This window comes from Nesoenas mayeri (assembly GCF_963082525.1).
Source record: "Nesoenas mayeri genome assembly, chromosome: 3".
Taxonomy (NCBI): Eukaryota; Metazoa; Chordata; class Aves; order Columbiformes; family Columbidae; genus Nesoenas; species Nesoenas mayeri.
The window spans coordinates 48431258-48456418 of NC_137544.1; the positions used below are offsets into that span (position 1 = coordinate 48431258).

Sequence of the window (25161 nt, forward strand, 5' to 3'; positions counted from 1 at the left end):
CACTGTATTTAAAAAATGTGAAGGGATTTTGGATGCTTCTCTGCAGTGGTGGAAAGCCAGCAAGGGACACCTGAAAAAGAGCCTAATTTGCTGATGTCATTGAGCCCTTCACCTCCAAAAATTTGGTCCATTAAAGACATCGCAAACTGGACGCTCAGGAAAATTAGGTCCCTTGAAGTAATTGCCACTTCTGAAAATCTTGACCTTGGCTTTTAAGTAGACTATTAATAATCTGTATGTCAGAGAACTAAAAATTTACTGAGAATTCCCTTCCACACCCTTGTAAATTATCTCATTAAATCAAATTTTTACAATGTTGGAAGAGAATCTCATATGTATGGTTATAGATTCTCATACTTAGCGAGTGCAATTAATGGCATGTTCTGCACTATAGCGTTCTTCATTGAAAAGATATATTATTGAAAATATATATTTCAGTTTCTCTAGCAAGTCAGACTCTTGGTATTGCAAAACATTTCAAACCATAGCTAGAAAATCTAGACTATAAAATATTCCACTACATTATTTTGAGTAACCAATTTTCTGTTTCAAAATATTCCAGTTATTATCTGATTCTGAACCCACTGACCCTGACAGGAAAGCTGTGCTGATCTCAGTGGCACAGGGCTGGAGCTTTAGACCTCTATCTCACAAATCAGTTCCAGTGGGCAGTTAAAACCTGCAGCATTGGTCAGCTCAGAGCTTTTTTGCTTTTCTAAACTATTCACAGCCCTCAGCATCAACAGCCAAGGGTGTCAGTATAGGGACTCCTGTCAATCTCACTGTTCAAGGCTGCAATGCTCACACAGGTTTTTCCTGCTAGGAAATCCTTCTGAGCTCTAATCAGGCAAAGGGAGCTCCAGGTGCAAGGGCCTGTCTTGACTTATGCACTGTCAGCAGGAATAAAATAGATTATGTGATTATTTTCAAATTCCTAACCTACTTCAACTAAGTTACATAATTTTTCTTCTAATAGCATTCTAATTTCTTTATGCATTATATAGTGAAAGACTAAAAATATTATGTTTTGGGATGTAAAATAGTAATTTAAAATAAGTTACTATGTATAAACATTGAATATATATCAGATGCTGCATATATATCATACATACATATAAAAGTATGTGTATAGATACACCTAAGCACACATACTGGAATACTCTTAAGTACAGTATAAACACCTAGGTGTTAAACATGTCTACCTATGTATTTAGTATTCCAGATGTAGCTCAAAAGACCAAAGAGATGCATGGAAGAGAAAATGTGCATCTCTCCTCCATCACTTCAAAATGGTAGAGGTAAAAATCCTACTTATTGTAGACTTGTTACTTCAAGAAAAATATACACCATTTCTAGCAATAAGGAGCAATGCAATGGCAGCTGCGATGCAGAATCCGGAGTTTGCTGCTCACACTTGGTATTTAATTACCAGTCCAGCAGAGGTTGGGATGGAGGAAGTACCAAACACTGCTTCATACAGATGCTTTCTATTAATTCAAAGAAGAAAAGTGCTGTGGTCCAAGAACATTCAGACTCTCCCTGCTCTGCTGAAATAAGTGCAACAGAGGGGGCTTTAGAATAATGAAGTAGGGGAGGAAACAATTAAAAAAGGGAGGTTTTCCTGAGAAGGGGTAGGAAATAACACATGAAAAGAGCCAGGGTGAACATCCTTTCTTACCATAGCAAGGAGAAAGCGCACAATCACGAAACTGTAGTAGTCATATGTGAAGGCCACTGCGATGCCAAATAAAAACTGACCAGTGCTTGTGAACCATATAACACGCTGTCTTCCCAGTCTGCAAATTACAGCAGTAATAAAATTAAGAACAAGCACAAACAATCTATTAAAATACACCTGCAACTTCAGAGACCCTATCTGGAAATGGCTCTGAAAATACTGTACTTGAAACTTTCACTCACCATAGAAACTCTGGTATAGTTACCTGTATTAATTTTTCAGTAATTCCAACTTCCAAGAAAAAGGAAGCTCTTATGGATGGAACTTCCATTCCACAATTCTTGGCTGGAAGCAATGTGCAGAAGTGGTCATTACATATGTTCACCTCCAGTTTCAAGTTTAACTTCTACATAGCCAATCTGCACATTTACTCTGTCTTATCTGTGAGGACAGTAGGTAAGTCTCACTTTTTCAGATATTTTATATTAAGTGAAGTCTAGTTAATAATTTCAAACAAAAGTTAGCTGTGATACATGCCATCTCTTGGCAAAGTAACAGTCAATTTGGATAGTAATGAAAAGCTTCTGTAACATATCTTTGTTCAGTTATTTGAAGTCGAATACTCTAATAAATGATAATTCCATAGTTCTGAATTTTCTGATTGCATCATAGCATACATGCATATACAAACACAGAAATCCAGGAAGCTAGTATACTAACCACAAAAAAACCAATGTCAAATATTAGCTTCCCAACATCAACACAGTAATTTTTAGTGTGTAAGAAGGGCATTTAGTAAAAAGGAACTTGTATTTGTTTATCTTCCCATATCTCAGGGAGGAAATATACCAAGTAGAGCCTGTTGTGACTGAACAAGTGAGCACATGCTATCAATAAGCAGCTCATCTGAGGAGAAAAACCTAGAAATCTGCAGTAGATATACAAGACTCTGTTGAGGATTCATTATATTCTATCTACAAATGTCCTGTAATACCAAATGTGTGGAATTGTTTTTCTTCCCTGGTAATATTCCCTTGGACTCCTATTATCTGCTCCACTGCAAACATCTTTTCACAGATGTGGATATTACATTTAGACAGAGAGTTTAAGGACTTTCAGGATTGTGGGCTCGTTTGTCATTTTTAGTCTGTGAGTACTTGGTACTACATTAAAACATCTCCTGTTTGTCTCCAACCTTGACCTGGAGTCATGCACTTTTGGCCTATGATTCCTGCCAGAAGAGGTCCCAGTGAGTCCCAGCTGTCACAGTTCTTCTGTTGGGAAATCTGTTAACGGGGAGTGGGAGGAACCCACAAACTTATTTCCCACCAGGATGTGTCAGAAAATAATATTTTTCAGCTGTAAAATCTATAGTTGTAGATCTGCAACTCAGAATGTGTGTATTATCTTAACTGGTTGTCCATGGCTTGAATTAATGGAAATGAGAACAATATGATCATAACCTTATAAATCATGTCTGAGTATTAATTAATAAAGCTATGAATGTTTTAAAGGGATGCAGAACAAATGTTGGCATTATATTCTGGTTTTGTATTAAACTTGGTTTTACAAAGACTTGGATCAGGAGGCAAGATTGATTCCATGTGTCCTAAAAGTCGAGTTAAAAAAAAAAAAAATTAGTAATTTTTTCTTTTGCATTCCCACATTGTAACTGTCGCACTGTAGCATTGTGCTAATGGAAAAGAATCAGAAAACAACGTCTGGTCTCCTTTTTCTGCTTATACTGTTACATATATATATATATATATATATTTATATATATATGTATCTCACAGTATCACAGTATGTTTGGGATTGGAAGGGACCTCAAAAGATCATCTAGTCCAATCCCCCTGCTGGAGCAGGAATGCCTAGATGAGGTCGCACAGGAACATATATATACATATATATATATATATGTATATATATATGTACACACACATACATATTATACTGTTACATCACCCTCCACCTAACTAACAAGTGTTGTTATTCAACAAGCTTCATTATAGAAAGAGATCAATGATGCTAAACCAGTCTTCAAAGCAAAACACAGGTACATAAACTGCCTGAGACAAAACCAAGTACAACATACCTTAGGTGTTTGACTCTCATAAGGATAGAGGGGCACAGCTGGTCATTCTTCTGAGGGAGGAATACATGGGATTGTGTGGAGAGAGAAAACCAAGAAAAGCAGGAGGATACAGACGTATATCCTGGATCTCTCTGCTGCTGCTGAGTCCAGCTCTGACGCCAGATCTCAGTGTGTGATCCCAGGTGATGCCCAGGTGGAAATGCCACAGGAGAGCGGCTGAAGAACAGCCTGAGCACTGTGAGCAAGGGGCTGCTTGGGTTGAGACCCTCCACGGACTGACTCTCCTGCTCAAACAGAACTTTGTACGTGCTGGTAAATAAATGAAACTACAGCACAGCTCATGGACAACCATTTTTCCTCCTATCTGGGCTAACTTTCAAGAGAATGAAGTTTAAGTTAATTTTTCAGGGAAAAACTACAATTGGAGAGCAAGGAAAAATAGTGTACAGGTGTTTGTTTTCAGAACATGGGGCCTCATCAAACCCTCGAAGCTGTTGCATCAGCCCCGCAGAGCTGTACTCGTGACAAAGGTTAGGAAATTTGTGATTTTAAAATACAGGATTTTTAACATTCCAGTAGCTCTTCAGCTGTTTATCATATTCAGAAATAAAAATCTATGTTCCCATGAGGAAGCTCTCCTAGTGAAAAACAAGGTGAAATTCTACTCCCAGGCTTTACTGTTGCTATTACTACTAATTATTGCTGTTCCTGTTTAAAAATAAATAAATAGATAGATAGATAGATAGATAAAATCAAAGGGCAAATACTAGCTGTACAGAGTAGTTTGAGGAATCAAGGCTTGGAACAATGGATGATATAAAGTAGGAAAAAAAACCCTAAAAGCAAATTATTTGCAAATACATTTTAAAATTACTACTTGCTACCAGAAAAAGAAATTGAGTTAAACATATCTGTGAATAAAACAATATCCAAACCTCCCAAATTGTGAATACATAGCTATGAATACACAGTGAATGAAAACAACAAAACAGATATATACACATGGAGTTACTGCAGTCTGAAGCTACAGTTTTCAGAGAATGGCACTTTACCTGTCAGCAATGTCACCGAAAATCACTGCTCCAATCAAGACTCCAAGCATGAATGTAGGCTGGATTAATTTTGCAAGCCATTCTCGGTCACAGACCAGATCCCACTGCGTAACAACAGTGCTCTTCCATTTTGTATCATCATAGAGAAATCCATCAGAACAAGAATATATGGACTTGTTGCCTTTGTATTCATATGCCAGATCCAACCTGACTTCTCGTTTGGACCTGCTGCATTGATTAAGTTCCCAAATTTCTCCATTTTCCAGCTGGACTACAATGTAATTTTCTGTTGATGTCCATAATGTCCAGATGTCCTCTATACTTGATTCAGAGGAGTTGTAGAAAAGAACATTACTCACATTTCCAGGGATCCCACATACAAAGTTAGGAGTAACAGCCATGAACACAGATGCTAAGTAATGGATACCACATGACATAGCTTGAAAAACAGAGGCAAAATAAACACATGCTTGCAATCTGTAAAGGGAAAGAAAAAAGTTTACTGAAGAAAAGCCCTCTATACATGACAAAAACCCCCAACATAATTGTTTTGTTAGGATCAGTAAATGAAGACATCGTTAAAGTGTCTAGTGGTTTGTTATACAGTGTTGCTTCAAGAGACCAAAGATGAGAAAAGATCCACAGCAGCAGAAGTAATTTATTCTCAGGAAATAAATGCTGCTCTTAGTCAAGTGTTTATCCGTACACAGAGATCATTTAACAAGAAACAATTCTGGACTTAAGCACTTAGTTTGAAGCAGCCTTCCACCCTCCAATTCTTTGTAGTACATCCCCTCAAAATAAGGCCTTGTATTACTGGAATGGTTAGACAAACCAAAATGTTGCAACCTCAGGTTCCAATGGATAGAGATATGTGCATTGGATAAACCAAACTCATCGCATTATGCCCCTTATTTCACCTAATTGTAGCTATATAACTGTATTTCATCTGTCTTCCATCTCTCTTTATTGCCTCTAAAAGACAAAGAAAATACACGTAGACATATGTAGAGAGAGATAGAATCTGAACAGTGTGAAATGTTTTGTACCAAAACATAGCTGTAAACTGGTTTAGGTTTTGGCTTGAAGAGAGTGTGCAGTTATCCATTAAAGATTGTATCATAAAGCAAACATGGTAAAAGAATTCTTTATGCATAGCCTGAATTTTGGCATTTTAACAACTTTTAAAACATGCTTGAGATGCAAATAAATCTTAGTATATAAATTGCACATGTATTCTGAATTTCAAAAGACTTGTGATGAACTCTAGTATCACTGACTGCAAATTCTAGACAGTTTCTGATAAGCATGAGACTTTTCCTCAATTAAATGTTAAAATTATGCACATAATTAATACAATTCTTTTCAGAAAAGACAACATAGCTCTGATTTCTCCTCCATTTTTTATTTCCTGAAGGCTGATCAATCGTACTAATTTGAAGAAGCACTCAATGAGCTTCTATTAATCTATGTACATCCTCATTGTAGTATGCAGTGGGCCTTGATAGTATGAAACAAAAAGCAGCTTTTAAAAAATGATCAGAGGCTATATCTGCTGGAGTTATAGGAAATTATGCCCACAAAACAATTGCCTTGAAATGTCTTGTGGAAAAAAATCAGGGCAATTCCAGGCCCTGTAACAAATGCGACCTTCAGATCACTCCTCTCCAAAATGTGTCTGACCTAGCCTTGAATTCCTGGAACAAAGATTGCAACAGTACCTAGACTAGGACTTTCAAATCATCTACCATCACAATTTCTAATTAATTTCTAAACTATCTATAACTGAACTATTTAAATAGAATTTGCTGGATACATTTTCTTAATGTTCAATTAACCTTTGATTAAACAGCTCTCTTGTATAACGTAACTTAGTTCACCATCCTCATTCTCCTCTGCCTTTTAGTTTATTTCTTTCCTTGCTAAATATAAACCCGGTTGTCTATCCTGTCTTTCCAATGGCACTGTTGCTGTTCAGATGCAGCCCTTTTTATCCCACTTTCTCTTGGTGACAGCTCTACTGACTTCTCCATAGCAGTCTGAGGAGAGGGATGGATTGCTAAACCCACTGTGGCAGCTCAGAAGCTGGTTCCACTTCCCTCCTGAAGACTCTGCAAGGCAATCCTCACACAGGTGCTGTGCTGCTCTTTCCAAACAAACCTTGTTGGGAAGAGCGATATGATCAAGAGAAGCTCAACATAACTACAGCGTCCCTTAAGCCTATCAATCCCCTCTCAAGAGGACAGCTTCTTGAGGATTAAGCAGCTAGCCATAAATCAAAGCAAGGCTAAATGTGCTCTGAAAAGCTTTTGGATTATCTCGAACCACAAAAAAAGATATTATTCTGAAATGTAACCTTTGTCCCCCTATTCATGCAGACAAAAATCGTCAGCAACATTTTTTACTTCTTCTAGTTTTATTTTAACTGGTCCCATCAAAAGACACAAACTTGTTTTAGAAGTAGCAGAGCAAGACCGAATTCAACAACTTGGGCTATTGTTGCAGTATGCAAAATGACTGAAACCAGGACTAGAAGACCTCTACCAAATTAGCAAACTTAATCCCTAGAAGATGTGCAGTTACATCTTCTCCTAGCTAATAAAAAGTGACATACCTAGAACCAGGATCCTGAACATTTGCAAAATCTGTCATTATGCAACCACTATGTCAGATAGCCCAGTTGGTATTTCCCAGACAGAGGGAGAATTAAATAATTTCAAACTCCCACACATTCATCTTGAGTTTTCTAATTAGCTCTCACAGTACAAGAAATATTAAGGTCATAATTTCTCTTCTAACAAGTAAGACTGAGCAGGAAAATATATTTATGCCCTTTCTGATTGGAGAGGCTTGAACAAAGATAACGACTTGTAAGGATACAGACTGAGAAGATGGCATGAACCAATACCCTACATTATTTTTTAAAAACCCAAATCCCAAGAGTATCACAAAGGCTATGATTTGGATCACGTTTAGCTAATCTCTGCACTAACTGCTCCCTTGGGAGTTTTATCTTTTCCTGAACATTTCTTGTGATTATTCTTCAATAACCATTTTGACAGCTTGCTCCACGGTCAAATCTTTCTGTTGGAAAGTTTCTCATTAAATCTAATTGCGATGTCCCCTTTTCCAGTCTAAGACTATTAGCAGCTTATAAAACATCCTTGTGCAACCTTGAATAAATATTCCTTGTCTTTCATCACTTTATTGTACTGAATGATCAGTTACTCCTTTCTAGTTACTTTATAACACTATATAAATTATTGTCCCTTATCCTTTGCTGCTATAATGTTGGAAAGTAAAATGTGTGAAAGCAAGGTGTGCAGTTCCAGCCACCTGAATGATAAAGGAAGATCAATACTAACATGACCATCTGGATGGTCAAAGACATAATACTAACATACTAATATATAAAGGGCCTTGGACAGATTATTTTGAAGTACGTTTCTCATAATTGTAAAAAGTTATAGCCCAGACTCGTGAGAATGGTATCTCAGGCCGGATAACCACCCCCAAGTGCATGGGATGTGTGAATGTCCTTGGGCCTGGTCTGTGAATGAGTGGGAACGTAACTGAAACAAACATAACATGAATGTGGTGTGTTTTTAATAACAATTCTTGGAAAAACATCTTATGTAACATTTTAGTCCAGGCCTGTATCTGTAAATCCTATAAATTGTCACTGGTTAATAAAGAGAGGGTCTCAGCCTGGCTCAGCTCTCTGCTCTGCCCAGCTCTGCACTCCGTCCTGAGCAAGATCTCTGACCGTACATGCATCTCTGTCTGTGTCTTGGTGTGCGTCGTCCCTAATCGCTGCACTATAGAGCAATTTCCATCTCTATAAAAAACAATTAAGGACTTAATTTAAAGAAATATCTGTGTCGAGCCATATTTTGCCCATCTTCCAAGGGTTTAACTTAGAACTAGATATAACTGATTCTTGTAAAAACGTTATTCCATTTTCAATGTCATGAAAATCCTATTCAGTTTCAATGAAAAAAATCCACTCTGGAGTATCATTATTTTTCTTACCTAATTCGCAGCATCGATGCTAAGTGAAAACAAAGAGTCAAACAGAACGCCAGTTATACGTTAATAGATGTAACTTATGCTATTTGTGGCTTCATTTAAGATCAGGAAAACGTGTTTTTACATCAAAATGGCCATGTTGTTGCAGAAAAAAAGAAAAAAAAAGCCAAGAAACAGGCAGGGGAAGCAGAAACAGGGAGGAATAAAGTCGGATCTGAAGCTAAAAAATTTTGGCAGTACCAGTGGCTGAAGGAATCTCACAGTCCTGCAACCACACGATGGGCTGTTCCCCTGCCTGTAAAAACTACCTACTGCTCTCTCCAGTAAAATTCCACAAAGGGCTGGCGAAGTCTCTTTCTGTATATATATTTATGTAAAGCACACACACAAAATCACAACCTGAAAGCCCTCTCTTGATCATTGCCAACTATAGCAGTGTTGTAACAGCATCCCACTGATGCTAGATTGAAAACCCAGCCTTATGAGCTGCTGAGAATCTCCTGTGGGCAGGAAGAGATTCTGTTCTATAAAGACCAGTTGCTTAGAACTAAGGCAATTTGTTACATTGTATAGTTACCAAAAAGGAATTAATTAGGCCATTAGTGACAACATATAGTAAGGATGAAAAGTATGTAGAGAGGACAATAGGTGAGATGGGAATGCAATGAACTTTGCTTTCCAGAACAGCCAAAGATTGACAAGGGACAGAGAAAGACACAGGCCCAACTTCATGGTAGACACGGGTTTGCTGGGACAGAGGTTGGGGCCGCAGGCAGTGCTTGAGCAAGGAGGAACAAAAAGCTGCTGCCTGCTCTACTGCTAGCCTGGGATCCCTCCCTTTGCACTTTTGGGTGCACAGTTTTACCTCAGACCTCTTTCTCAGTCTTAAAACCCTTGGGCTGGTTCGGGCTTATGTTCAGGAGAGGGCTGAGCAGCTTCTCTTTGCAGGAGGACTCAGTGCTGGTCCCGCTCAGGGGCCCTGGAGCAGCCCGTGCCGCAGGCTGTGCTGGGCAGGGGGCCACAGCAGAACCTATACAAGTTATACATTTCACTGACCCCGAGGCACAGGTTAAAGTCTATGCTTCCCTTGCTACCACTTGTAAATATTAACCTTTTTCCTGAATTCTTAATTTAAGAACACCGGACTGATAAGAAACTCCTTTATTACTAAGATTAAATCTCTCTCTTGCAGGCAAACATGTAATATAATCCCTTTAGTAACTCTACCAAACTCCTTTTTAAAAATTAAATTTCCCTCGATAAAAAAAGACTGCTGCTCATGCTTCTAAATGGTAAGAAAATACCATTGCAGTAGCAATAAATACCCTTTAAATTCGCCAAAAGAAAGCAAATTCTGTGATCTGTTTTCCTGGACTGATCTCAAAAAGGGCAGTTATTGGCAAGGGTATTTTATATGCCAGTTATCTTCACATACATCAGATTACATAATGTACATTGTTGTAAACAGTAGTGTCATTTTACAAATTTTTTTTTGTATTTTTTTTTTTTATGATCTGTGGACAAGATGACTGTCCTAAAAGGTATGATAATCTCTCTCAGTGTTTTTCCATCTCTTCAGTGGCTTGCCATGGGAGATAATTATTTGGCAAGTACATTTTGTTACTCTTGCCAGGAGCGTCAAATATAGAAGTCAAGAAGACTTTGTAGGTTACTGCTCTAGTATAGAGACACTTAATGAATGCCAGAAGTCAAATGAGCATAAAACTGTCTTCAGAAAGCTTGAGCAAGACACAACATGAAAATGTTCCTCTCTTACTTAAAATATTTTGGTGAAATTTCTGCCTAGTTATTCTTTTTTTCAATCTACAGCTTACGGTAAAAAATACTTCCATTTTCTGATTCTTCTGCACACTTTTTAAGATCTCACCAGAAAGAAAAGCAACTGGTAATATCATCATGTCAGTAACTGAACTGAATAAATAGTCTTCCATAAAAATAATGAACTAGATCTCAGACTACTGTTGCTCTGGCTGTAGTCTCATGACACAACATATTCTCTGGCACTGTCACTGTAAGATATTTCCTCCCTTCTCCTTTCTCACTATTTATTCATCCCTTGCATTCTACCCTCAGTTTTGGTGGTACTTTTAATGTGGATCAGCTGCGAAATTTATCTGGGAAACTGATCCGACTTGAAAAGAACAGTCAAAATAGATGATGACTAAAAAAAAAAAATCAATAAAACAAGCCCAATCAGTTGCTTGATCCAATTAGTATTGCACCTGTGCAAACAATCTATATCAGCCTATTTGAAAGGTGGTACATCCAGCATGCAAAAATAGCTAAAGTGGACATGGCTGCATATATGTTAGAGAATAAGTCCCCAACCTCAGAGTACTTTTACCATTGTCAGTTGTTACAACGTATAGCCAGGACAAAACTTGGTTTTAGAAACTAATTGTATGTTAAATAAAATGTGTTTCTGATAATATTTGTTTCCTTGTCTGAGAAGAGAGGAAGAATTGCTACATAGTCCTAAAAAGCTAATATAAAAATTTAAAAATCCTTTTAGTGCAGGATAGACTCAAAAGGCTGTTCTGTGATTAGCAAAATATTTGTACTATTCAATAGGTTTTAGAACTATTTTTACTGTTTTTCCCTTCACCTTGTTAGCAAATTGCTTAGTCAGAAGACACAGTATGATTCTGTTGTGCAGTGTGCATTCAACAGGATGGCTTCAGTGGAAATAAATTTCCAGGTAGTTAATATTTCTGAAAGAATTTGTGTTTAATAACCACTTTTACCTCTGTATTCCATCCTGTGTGTTTTGTTGTTTTGTTTTTTTTTTAATGTGGGAAAAGCCATTCCGCATTCTTTCCACTCTGAACCAAAAAGTTGTGATGCACTTATATATTTACTTTTTAAATTTGAGTCCCTCCTAAGGGTAGTTTAAACTACACAGACATGGAGTCAGCCCACATCACCAGATGGTTATTTCCAGAATTTGTTTTCAGAGGAAGAAGATACTGTGCTGGATATCCAGTTTAAACATAGATGTAGAAAGTCGCATCAGTGTAAAAATCTAGAATTAGGGCTATAGAATTAAGGGCCATACTTTTAATTTTTGGTTTTGGTTTTTTTTCTTTCCAATTAATGCAACAGTTCTTTGGTTTTTACTATCTAAATAATGCACATTAGGTTTCTGTTCTCACTTGTGACAAAATAATCCAGATGATAAATTTTGCTGGGTTTCAACAGTTTAGTAAGCATAGCTTTCATCTATGGACAGACACGTGCAGGAGAAAGGGCAGATGCCGTTCAGGATGCCCCAATGTTTCTTGCTGCCAAGGGTTACCGCACCCAGGGAAGAGCCAGCCAGAAGGATGGTGTGGTCACACCTAAGCCACTTCATTGCAACACCCAATCTCCTGCTCCAACTGACAGTGGAACTGACGTCTTGGTTTTTGAATTTTGATATAGTTGAATAAGTAATTAAAATCGCTTTTGCTACTATATGACTGTAAATGTAATGATTTATTGCCTAGACCTTAGGATTAGTATTATGTGGAGATGCTTGCTTGATTGAACCTTCGGTTGAAATTTAACTCTCCCCTGAAGGATAAAAAGGAAGATAAATGAGGAATTCAAAGCTCTGGTGGCCAAAGGACAGATGATTGCCAAGGCAAAAACAAAGGGTATAGGAATGAGGGGAAAGGTAAAGGTGTCAGGGGAAGATTGTTACCTCTGACTCAAAAAACGCCCCTACTCAGAAAAGCCCACTACTCACTGAGCGTGCATAGAAGAATAAAAGCAGACTGTACCTTCAAATCAAAGTGAGCGAAGTTTAGACCAACGAACTTTGAGTACACATAAATATGTATAGTATGTTAGGAGTGGTTAAAAGTTTAAATGTATAAATATGTATAATAACAGCCTGTTTTTGGTGTACTAGCTTTGTGAGAGATCGCCTAGCACCCTTTTCTGCACAGAACTGTAAATAAAGCAAATACCTCAACCCTGTGTGTGAATTGCTATCTGCATGCTGGGTAATGATCCCACCTTTTGGGACAACACAACTGAACCAGGCACAAAGGCTCTGGATTTGCACTCAGGCACCCAGGATACACACACATGTTCCATTCTTTACTGTGTAAGTAACTTCTGATTGAGGAAGTACACACCACTGGGAGTGGTAACTGTTTAATTGCTGTTAAATAGAACAGAGCAGAACTAAACAGAACTGAGCTCAGCTACACTTATCTATAAAAGATGACAGTTCTCCAAAGAGCCTAAAATACAAGTGTAAATGAGTTGAGGTCCCAGTTGCTCTGAGCCTGGGACTAACACAAATTCTCCCTCTCAGAAGGGAGCGGTAACTGTTTAATTGCTTTTTAATCCACTAGCTGTCCTGCATGCTTAAACTGCAAGAGATTCTGAAGCAGTCAGCAATGGAGTTGGAACAGTTTGGCAACATTAAAGATTAGCACAGCTCTTGCACCATGCTCTAGGCTCCTTAGGTGAAAAGAAGATAAATGCTATGTAACTTGCCATGGAGGGATCCATCCACAGACAGATTATCTAGCAATGAGAGAGACTTACAAGACCTGCCTGTGCAACAGCTGCCAACCAAACATCTTGCTTGCTTGCTCTGAGGAGAAACTACAGTTTTTCTCCTTAACATATTTATAGTATCTACCTTATAACTAGTAGAAATAAATCAATAAAAGGGAAGAAAAAAAGCAGAAATTTAAAGCTATCACTGAAAACAATAGTCAAATGGTGCACATCAATTTTTAACCTTCTTCAGGTTAGCCTTCTTTTTGATTATCAAAATCAGTGTGTAATAAATGTTTATAATTCTGGTAGATTTGCACCCACACAAGCACCAGTAAAGCAATCCTCAAGCTTGAGGTCCCAGCTTCACGTGGGGCTCCAGCAGTCACCAGTGGAGCAGCAATGCCGATGGGAACAGGCCAGGCAGGCAGGAGGGGACAGCAACTGCAATAGTGACTCCAACACCTTCCAGAGGCAGAGCTGGAATTGGGTTATTTCAGTCCAGTTATCCACTTGTCCATCCTGCTTTACATATGTCAAGGACATATACTGGGTGATTTACTTAAAAATAACATGCCCATGCTGTTTTAAAGTTATTTATGTTTGTTGTGGAATTATTTTTAGCAGTGCTAAACACAGCAAAATGTTTGCACTTACCAGTAGTAACACTTCCAGCTCCGTAGTTTTATGCTTCCCTTCTAGGAACAGCATTTTAATGAACACCTACCATTTAGAAAATTAGCATGTACTCTGTCTGCATTATATATTATTAACATTACTTTTTACAGGGAAACTCAATTCCAGTGTCTTTGGCAACACTGTTTTCTTTTGGTCACCCTCTTTTTGGGGAGACAAATCCAAATTAGGTATTTAATTCCCTTCCACGCTGTAGCATTTCCATCAGCTTATGTAAGCAAATCATTTCACATCACATCCTGTAAAGTGTGTAATAGAATGCAAATGTTTTTATTGAGATTCCATCTACACAGGCAGTACTTCATGTGTAAACTGTGGTATTTCACACTTCCTTACCCGTTTAGCAAATCAGATATTTTCTAACACAATGCACTAACATTGTTCAAACTATGGAAGTTTACATTTCTTTCATCTGATTTTTTTTTTCTGTCTATAATTCTGAAATAAAACTCATTGTTTTTCATATGAATTATGTGCTTACATCATTGTTATTCCACTTACAAATTTCTGTTTCAAAACTTTGAACCTGAAATAGCTGAAGGTACAAATAACGTGGATTGAACGCCTACTTCACAGTGTTGAAAACTGTCCATTCTCAAGCAACTAGCAACCTGTTCTTCATAGTGTATTCTGGAAAATAATTAAACCTTACTGTTGTCCTAATTAAATTATGTGTTTTAAGAACTCTTTTTTTTTGTTTTGTTTTGTTTTGTTTCTATTCATATTAACGCCTAAGATGATTTGGATGCAGACATTTCATTTTCAGTCTGAATTCCACACAAATTCATTCCTCCTGCTTGGAAGACAGTTGTAAAAACAGGTTCTTATAGGTTTTTGAAAGTTCTCAGGGGAAAAGGTAAAACAAGTAAAAAATCTGCATAATTAATTTAAAGATAGTGGCCATGGATAGTATGGATATTCTTCTTTCCTGGATAATGGTTTGGCTAGCCTATACCTTCAGTGGACAAGAAAAATACTTCTGTTTTCTCTCCTCTGAGAGATTTACACATTGCAGAGTACATAAAATAGTATGAAATGCCAAAAAGTTGATGTAATAGGTATTGGATATTTGACCTACTGCCTTTGATTTTAATTAGACAAAGAACTTTTCTACAGCCTCTCTAAAGAAGATAATAATCGCAACAGCATTATTGATCTCCTAAAATAAAAAATATTTTTCATTACTTTTATTGGTCATTTATTTCTTCCATGACCAACAGACTGAGTTATTCTATATCGTTCTTGATTTTTTAATAGAAAGCAGGGAACCTTTTCATTTCCTGTCATTGAAGTAAGATGATTCTACTTCCTTTCTTCTTTCTTCCTTTCTTCTTGAAACAAAGTTAAAATTGGAAGTCATTTACATTAAAAACAAATAAATGCAAATTACAGATTTAACTGTTTCCAAGGCTAAGAATGCACTTTGACCTCTTATTAAATATATTCTGTAATGCTCTTTTACCTGCTTATACTTCCACACTACTGTCAGATTATTTCTTCGAATCTTTCTGTCATGGTGGCTCATACAAGGAAGGAATTCGGAATAATGCCATTTTCTGACCTTATATAAATATTTAGAAGCAATATATGGCCCTTGTTCTCCACAATAATCCAATAAAGAAGATGGATTCTGCTCAAACCTACTAGGATTCTTCTGCATAAATCTATTTTTATACCAACTGCCCCCTCTCTTCTCAATGGATAAATGAGATAGAACTGAGCTTGGCTACACTTATCTATAAAAGATGACAGTTCTCCAAAGAGCCTAAAATACAAGTGTAAATGAGATGAGGTCCCAGTTGCTCTGACCCTGGGACTAACACAAATTCTCCCTCTCAGAAGGGTGGAGTTGTAAAAACTTTATGATATTGGCCAGTACTGCTGACCTAAACCAGATCCAAAGATGCATAAAAAAATCCAGCCAATAATTTGTTCTGGAATATGAGCCATGAATATAAGTTATTTAAATGAAATGTGGTCTCATCAGTATAATTTCACCATACATCCAGTGGCTTTGTGTTAGATAATGCTTTTGAAATTGCTTATTTATTATTGCTTATTTTTCACCTTTTGTATTTAACTTTCTCTCTAGCATTAGCAACAAACAAAATGTTACATCACAGATATACTAATATTTATTTAATAACAAGAGCTAAATGAATATGATTAGTCTTATTTTCTAATTTTTCATAAAGAACATAAAGATCTATGCCTGCAATTTAAAGGCTAAAAAAAAAAAAGGCATTTCTGCCTACTTTGTAAGCTATAAATGTCTGCATTGATCTTCCTTTTTCCTTCTCAGAAAGTCAGTTGCAGGTTTTATTCCCTCACTTTCCGTACCTTTGGGATTTCTGTGTTTTCAGAGCAGGCTTGATCTCTTATTTCTCTGATCTTAATGCTCTCATTTCAACAGTTGGCCTAAATCAGTTTTTCCTGGAATTACCTGTATTCAAAGAATTGAGAACAAGAATTGCTGATGGAAAACCAATAACGTAGCAAGCATTGTAACATTAGTATTGTTGCATACGTGGTGGTTTTTCTGATGTCTGACATACAGCAGAGCAATGCAAGGCTCTTGGTATCTGCTTCACAATATCTTCAGAGAAAGATGCTGGCTGATGCTGTGACACAGAAAGTGTCGTGCCAGAAGCATTTCCCACATCCCAACCTTCTAGGTAAGCCTTCGTTAGTTAATTGAGGCTGAAAGTAAAGAATGAATACCACACACTTGGAAGCAATATGCTGCATACAGTATGCAATCCATATACATCTACACTACTTCTCTAGATCCCTTTTTCACACAATGGGGAAGCACAGACTAATCTAGATGCAATATTCATATTCTCCTAAACCACTTAATGACAATAAGGCAGATGGATCCTGCCCTTAAAAGGTCTAATTCTCCCCCTTGATGAGGTGACCAAGGCCAGATGTCTGGCCTGTAAAATTAGTGAGTTGAGCTCTTTAGTGCCTTGATTTGGACAATTGATTTCCCCACACAGCCACCATAGGCTTTATAGAGATGGATCAAGTAGGAACCGAGATCCTGGCAAATATCTTTCACAACTTAGAGAGGAGAAGGACCTTGCAGCATAGCTGGAAAAGTACAGGCCTCCATGGATACAAGACATTTAAATGGCACTGAGCTCCACGCAATGCATGGTGCTGACTGCTCTTAATAGAGTGGCAAATTATTCCCAGTCCTTTGAAGCACTTCTTTGGCACTTGTTTTCTACTTTCTGCTGCCTTATCAGCATTTTCCATCTATTCTCCAGGTCTTGGCCTCTATTTCTGCCTCAAAACTGCTGCCAGAAGTGCACTTCTGATGCTGCCGCCTAACAGTAATACCTCCAAACAATAGGAAGAGGAAACACAACTTCACTTCTGAATGAAAATATTTTCTTGAGGAAAGGGTTTAGTCTGTGATCCAATGGATGGTGCTTCTAGTTTCCTCAAACCACATTTTCGTTGCATGTGATTTTCAGAGAACATCTGCTCTGAGTGAGGTGAATATAATTGTTTGGCTGTCAATGTATGATAATAACATACACATTAGGTCTCTAGGTAATTTCAGTATTTTTCAAAGGCAGCTGAGATTTCTCTCCAGGTATACGGACAGTCTGACAGATCAACCATCATTAATAGTACCTATAAATCTGTGTCTTGTATAGTTTGTCATCACACTTTTACCAGTCTTGGCCTTGCAACTGAGACATAACTACCTCAGTTGATATTTTCTGTCTTGCTATTTTTTATGTATTTCTGAGAAGCTGAGCATCTCATATTCTTACTCAGCTGCTATAGCTTCATGCCTCAAGCTATCTCAAATAAAATGTCAGCTGTGCACATATCTCAGTTCCATTCTTGCTGTGCATAGCAATATGGTAGCACAGAAATTTTCACAGCATGTGCTGAAGGCTTCTGAGGACCTTTATAAAACATCTCCTTCCAACTTTGAGATATCATAATACTGCTGAAAATCATGGCTATTATAAGAAAATTATTGACAGAGCTTTTATAGGAGTGATATTCCAGTCCCAGACACCATATTACAGGAAACACACTATGCAGTGCCTTATATATTTCATTTTCATTCATACCATAATATTTTGGGCATGAAGCAGTGGATCATTAGCTCCCTGTGTGTAATAATTGCCTTATGCTGCCATAACTATGTCATGCTATGACTCTGTCTAGAGGCCACCCTGGGGGGGTGCCAGCATTTCAGAGGTTCAGTTTAAATCTCAGCAGCTGGTTTACAAATCGTAATTGATTTACCAGCTTAAAGTGTGAGTGTTGCTTGTATTGTAGCCTTAAGAGAAGCAATGGATAATACTATAGACAAATGCATTTTCATCCTGGTTTTATTTCCTTCTTTTCCTATTGTTGTAATCTACTTTTTAATCTACTTCTATTATTATAATCTACTTTTTCAATCTAGAAACAGGCAGGGGGAGGTTGCCAGCACAATCTGATGCAATACACTTTTGTCTATGCAGATCCTGTGCTAGACTGCCTCCAGTATGACCTGGATCCCAGCAAATACTGTTAGGACCTCTTGCAGACTGGGCTGCTACTGTATTCTCACCATTATCCAGGAGCACTTGCCAGTGTCCAGCTTCAGTTCTAAGTCTTGAGAGTATTTCTGCTTTTGTCTAGTCAGGCATAGATAATGAGGTCTTTGTTTAAGCTGGTAGAGTCCGTTCTGTGGAAACACATGGCTTGTCTCACTTCTCCAAGGCTATTATGATGCTATTCAACCAACGGGATCAAATACTATTTGCAAAATATCTGGACTCCCACTCTCCCACCCCCCAAAAAAAGGAAAAACAAATGAAATCCAGGCAAGTCTACTTTTTTTGTCCTATGAACATTTGAGATCAGCACAGGCTGATTCAAACGTGATAATGTCGCACAGTTATAAAGCTGAAGAACATTTACCAAGGGTTTATGTCAAACACCACCCCTGACTAGGAGCCAAAGGAGGACTTAGAAATGAGATTCTTCTGTCTGGCACATTCCAGTAAACACAAACAGCTGTCCACTGATACATTTTGAAAACTGAATGACAGATATGTTGTGATAAACTTTTCCACTGTATAAAGTAGCCAGTGTCTGGGGAAAAGAGGTTCTTTTGAAAACAGCCTCTAGACCATAGCATTTTGTTCATCTTCAGAAAACTACTCAAAGCTTAAACAGAAATTCATGTTACATTGTTTAAAAATATATAATTTTGTGTAGGATGTACTAGACACTAAATGTATTACTATTTCAGATGAAGCCTGTAATGTTTCCATTTTCTAAGTTAAAGCCAATAATCTGTTCAAATGCTGAACATGATTGTCTGTTTCTCCATACTGACTAAACCAATTTATTTGCATGTCAAGCAAGTGCACTTCTCTGCTTGAAAAATGTATTTTTCTTGGGGAAGAACTTCTCAAGACACCTGTAAAATATTTGAGTTTGAAAAATCATTGCTTGAAAGTATTCTGATTTTCTTTTTGTGAAAAGAAACAGTGAACGTGTTCTTTGAGATACTTGGGACTCTTTGCTCTTTGATACAAACCCTAGGATTCATTGAAGTATCACATACACAGCACTATTTGCCGAAGATGTAATGTGATCACAACAAGAGCTGTGAGCTATGAAACAAGAGAGAGGATAAGGGCATCAGCATAAAAATAGGAGCCTGGAAAAGTTCTGAGATGAGAAAAGAAGACAGACAGTTTAGTGTAAGAGTTTAGAAGTAAACCAAGAGCCCTACAAAGCAGGGAGAAGAGAAATGATGTTAGTGCTGACCAGCAGGGTCTGCATTGCAGAAATCTACTGAAAGAAACTCAACAAAAGTCAAGCCACTTTTTTATGAGCCAAGTGTAGTCTCTGATCTATTTATGAACACTAGAAAAGTTCCAATGAAATTAACAGAAAATATTGAAGTGGTTGATAAGTGCAGTAATCTCTACTGAACTCCATCTTTGGCTGCAACAGGTGCGCACCCTATCCAAATAGGCAGCCTGTCCTGCTTCTCTGCTCCTACTAGCAGACACTCCTAATCCTTGTATTTATTGCTTCTAAACTACAAATTGTAGCAACTCCACTGACCAGGCAACAGGTTCATATAAGGCAACAATGTAAAGATGTTAAAAACTGGATAAATACACAAACATTTCAATAAAGGGCAGTTATTGTTAATTTATTAAATAGCCTAACTGGTAGTAAAATACATTATTTATAAAACCAACATTTGGAAATCTGGATAACTTACTCAATTTTGTAAGAGACAGAATACTTAAAGGACAATCTTTTAAAAGATTCTAGAAATACTTCATTACAAAACCTGGAAATTGTGCCTGTAACACCCAATCTTTTCCTCTCTCTCTGATGTATTTTCACCACCTGCTTTTAGCTAAAGTATAAGCCAAGATTTGAAAACTGTATATGACAGGGAAAACTCTACATAGCATGTAAACTGCATCTCATAGCTACCATACGTTCCAGCTGGGAAATCAAAACCTTACTCTCATCCACACTTAAGAGATACCTTACCAGATTTGTCTCTAGACAGCTATTGCTGATTAGATCATGTCTCCAGCATTCTGTCATAGTATAGATCAGAGCTGCAAAACACATAACCATTTCCCACCAGCAACCTGATAAGCAAGTTCTGTGTCCTGCTGGTAGACTAAAATCACTAAAGTTGTCAAAAGATCTTTAGTTTACCTGAGATCTAGATGTGTGGGCAGTGTGAGCCAGGCTGGCAGCGCCTAAGACACATCTCCCCATCAGGATACATGCACGCACTCTGCCACCAACCTTACACCCATCAGTCATGTCTCCCCTTTCCCAGTCCAGGGGCTACCAGTGACCACAACTGGGTGACTATATCCTCTTTACCCGACAGACCTCTGGGCAGGTTTTCGCAGTTGGAGTGGTGAGGCAGAAAGGGACTGGGGAAGGGGCAGGGGCAGTGAGGGAGAGCCCATAGGCACAGCCTCATAGGAACAACTGTACCTGTGAGAGGTGCAGTTTGATGTAGGTAAAATAGGAGCTTTGAGGCCTGCCAACTCATTAGAGAGGAGGTTTTTTGAGGCAAATGAGATTTTTTGTTTTATTCACCTCTTCAATAGCAAGCAGTGAATTCACGCTCCAGAGACAGACTCAAGAACGATGTTTGAAACAACCTTATTGAATTTATGGGGCACATATTCTACCCATGCCCAAATTCAAAGACAGGCATAAAGTCTGCCTTTAATGACAAAGGAAACAGAAGCTGTTACATTTTTATAGTTATTCATCCATGTCTCAAGATCCTAGTAAGAATTACAGCATCACTGGGACTTCTGAAGGAAAGTCCACATGGGAAGCAACATATTGTCGGCATCCATGTGAATGTCAATTCTGCATAATTCATAACCTTAATCAAAGAGAAAGATTACAGCATATTAATAGATTTTATATAGAGCTATACACATTTTATTTATATATATATATAAAATGCATCCATACTCTCTCCATGCATATATTTATATGCACATTAACAGCTGGCCATTCTTTACTGCATATATCAGAGTTTAAGAAAACAAAAACAGTCTCAAAATACTAACAGTCATGCTTGGATTGCTCAGAATCTGACTGTGGCAAATCTACAGAATCTATATGTAGTGCATAGGTTATATGTGCCTTATAAGAATTGCTTGAACTGAATTGTAGAATCATAGAATATCCTGAGTTGGAAGGGACTCACAAGGATCATAGAGTTCAACTCCTGTCCCTGCATATGACAAACCCACAGTTCACACCATGTGTCTGAGGGCCTTGTCCAGTCTCTTCTTGAACACTGTCAGGCTTGGGGCTGTGACACCTCCCTGGGGAGCCTGTTCCAGTGCTCCACCACCCTCTAGGAGAAGAGCCTTTTCCTAACATCCAACCTAAACCTCCCCAGCACATCTTCCTGACATTCCCTTGGGTTCCGTCATTGGTAACTAAAGAGAAGAGTTCAGCACTTGGCCTCCTCCAGCCCTTGCGAGGGAAGCTGTAGCCGCCATGATGTCTCCTCTCAAGTCTCCTCCAGGCTGAACACACCAAGTGACTTTAGCTGCTCCTCATACGGCTTTCCCTCCAAACCCTTCACCAACTTTGTATCCCTCTTCTCAACACTCTCTCTTTTTTTACCCTGTGGTGCCCAGAACTGCACACGGTGCTCCAGCTGAGGCCGCACCAGTGCAGAGCAGAGCGGGACAATCAGCTCCTTCGCCTGGCCGGCAATGCTGTGCTTGATGCACCCAGGACACAGGTGACCCTCTTGGCTGCCAGGGACACTGTTGGCTCATGTTCAACTCGCCATCATCCAGAACCCCCAGATCTGTCTCCATGGAGCTGCTTTCCAGCATCTTGTTCCTCAGTCTGTATGTACAGCCAGGGTTGCCGTGTCCCAGGTGTAAAATCCAACACTTGCCCTTGTTGAACTTCATGTGGTTGGTGTTAGCTCAGTACTCCAGTTTGTCCAGACCCGTCTGCAGGGCCTCTCTGTTCTTGAGTGTGTCAACAGCTACTCCAAATTTTGTGTCATTGGCAAACTTACTTAGTAGTCACTCAAGTTCTGTGTCTAAGTCACTTATGAAGACATTGAAGAGTGCTGGCCCTAAGATCCCTGTGGAACCCCACCAGTGACTGGTCACCAGCCTGACATAACCCCATTTACTAGAACCCTTTGAGCCCGGCCCATCAGCCAATTGCTCACCCGCTGCATTGTGTGTTTATCCAGCTGCGTGCTGGACATCTTGTCCAGGAGGAGACTGTGAGAGACAGTATAAAGGGTTTGGTGAAATCCAAAAAAATCACATTGACAGGCTTCCCTTGGTCAACTAGGTGAGTAACCTTGTCGTAGAAAGAAATTAAGTTTGTTAAGCAGGACTTTCCTCTCACTAATCCATGCTGGCTGGGACCAATGACTGTATTGTCATTCAGATGTTTTTCAGTAACTCCCAGAATAATCTTTTCCATAATTTTGCCAGGCACAGAAGTGAGACTGAAGAAATTATTGATTATCTGTCAGTGTCATGATGATGCATAAATACAAACTAATCAGAACTGACTTCCTAGTTACAATTAAAAGCAACTTTTTATACAAAGCATAATTATTTCTCTAGAGCTACTATTACACTTACTTTTAGCTTTATGGTCTTTGAAATCTTGAACTGCTGTGAGTCTAACATGACTATGTAAATTTTGGTAGATTCCAGTTCATCTCAAAGGTCCTAAACCTAAAGCAACCCCTGTTGAACTGCATCTCAAATAATGTGGCCCCTAAATGTGAGGTTATCACTGTAGAATTGTTCTCCCTTTAACTGCAAGAAGTAGTTGTTAAAACTTTATCTAAAGTATTGTTAAATATTCTCAAGTAGGAAAATTATTTCAGTAGTTAAGAATAACTACTTTTGTGCTATTTCAGTATTCAGTGGCAAGTGCTTGCTTTCCACAAAGAGCAAGCAAGATGGAAGAGTAGCAGCAAAATAAACATATTGCTAGGATTTCTCTCCTGATCCACACAGAACAAGGTATTTTTGCTGCTGACCCAGAACAGATAATGAATGAGATATTGTTCAGATAGATGTGCATGTAAGTAAGTCACAACTTGGCCAAACGTATTTTAAGCATAGGTCCCAGTTAAGCAAAGAGAAAGTCTTTCCATCCTAACCATCTGCAGAGGTTATGAATACCCACCACTACTGCTCACATGATATTAAGAGCCTGTTCTGCTGTAAATCTCAGGTATGCACTTCTCCCATTAAAAAGAGCTCCAAGACTTTGTTCAAAATGCTGCTTCTGCCTGCCTCAGATAGAGAAAAGAGATCAACATAGTGGGTTAGGCTAGTCAGTAGTGATAGAGGTAGAAAGCACAACACTGCAATGCAACAGCTTGAACTTCTAGCCAGCTTGTGACACATGGGTCTGTTCCAGACATCGGCTCTGAGAAAGAAGTATGCACCTGCAAAATCCATGCTGCTAAGTGCATTGTGGAAGTACACGACAGAACCTGCCGTGAAGATAGGTCTCTTAGTCTTAAAATTCATATCCTCTAAAATTTCATTTCCTTGCCAGTCGTTTCTTCTCCACTACCCGTTATTAGCAGTCTCACACACCAGTGCTGCACCAACAGCTACAGAAGCATACACCACACTCTGCCCCCCGATCTGTGTATCCAATCCAACCCACTCAGACCTCTACACACGCACATCACAGCCACAAAACACATCAAAGAAAAGTTGTCACAATGCATCACACCACTTACTGTAAATATAATAATTTTCTGATAAATACATATAGATATACCGCATGACCATGTATCACATGCAACAAGCCTAACCTCAGTAAAAACATGCCGTCTATCGCACATGAGAAGCCTGTGTTCCTATGCAGAAACAGCCCATCTGTGTGTCACGCAACACTCCTATATGTACTGCTTGTACTCTTCTATTGCCCCTGAAGTGTTCAGACTGCTCCAGGGCCCATGGCTCTGTGTGTGTGTACATCTGTGTATTTCTGTGTTGCACATATGTGTATGTATGTGTGGGCACACTCGCATGTCTAAGAAATGTGTGAGTGTTAAGTGGCCAAGCATATGCGTGTAGTGCAATGAATGCACACGGTGCCTACAGGTGTGTGATCCTACATGTGAATAGGTTGTGTCTGCATATGTGAATGTGGCCTTATATATACAGGTGTGTGTGCATAGTGTGTGTGAGCGTACACGCGCATCGCAGCATGCGTATGGAAAACTATATATAGGAGTGTGTAGAGTGGTGCAAACACGTGTCAGTGCCTGTCTGTGCAGTGTGAGTTTATACAGTGGGGTGCAGTGTGTGTGAGTGCATGTGTGCAGTGCATGTGTCAGTGTGTGTGTGTCCGTGTGTCAGTCTGTGTGTGCGAACCTCCAGCACTACACGCAATGCTGTCGGCACAATCGATGCGGTGATGTCTCCCCGTGTCAGCCCCTGTGTCCCTGTGGGGGTAGGTAGCTCTGATACCCTGCCTGTGTGGGTGTCTGTCAGTCCCTGCTGGAGGATGTGTGACAGGCCTCGTGCCTGTCCTCCCGT

General features: G+C 38.7%; 1 protein-coding gene across 1 annotated transcript in view; it reads right to left on the reverse strand.

The window, feature by feature from the left end:
* SLC22A16 (solute carrier family 22 member 16) overlaps window positions 1-25161 on the reverse strand; it is a gene marked incomplete at both ends in the record, with an annotated part of 35328 nt that overhangs the window by 10098 nt on the left and 69 nt on the right. Inside the window, 2 exons of the mRNA XM_080341410.1 lie at window positions 1679-1796; window positions 4826-5302. Coding sequence (XP_080197536.1) covers window positions 1679-1796; window positions 4826-5302 — 595 coding nt within the window. The remainder of the gene's footprint in view (window positions 1-1678; window positions 1797-4825; window positions 5303-25161) is intronic.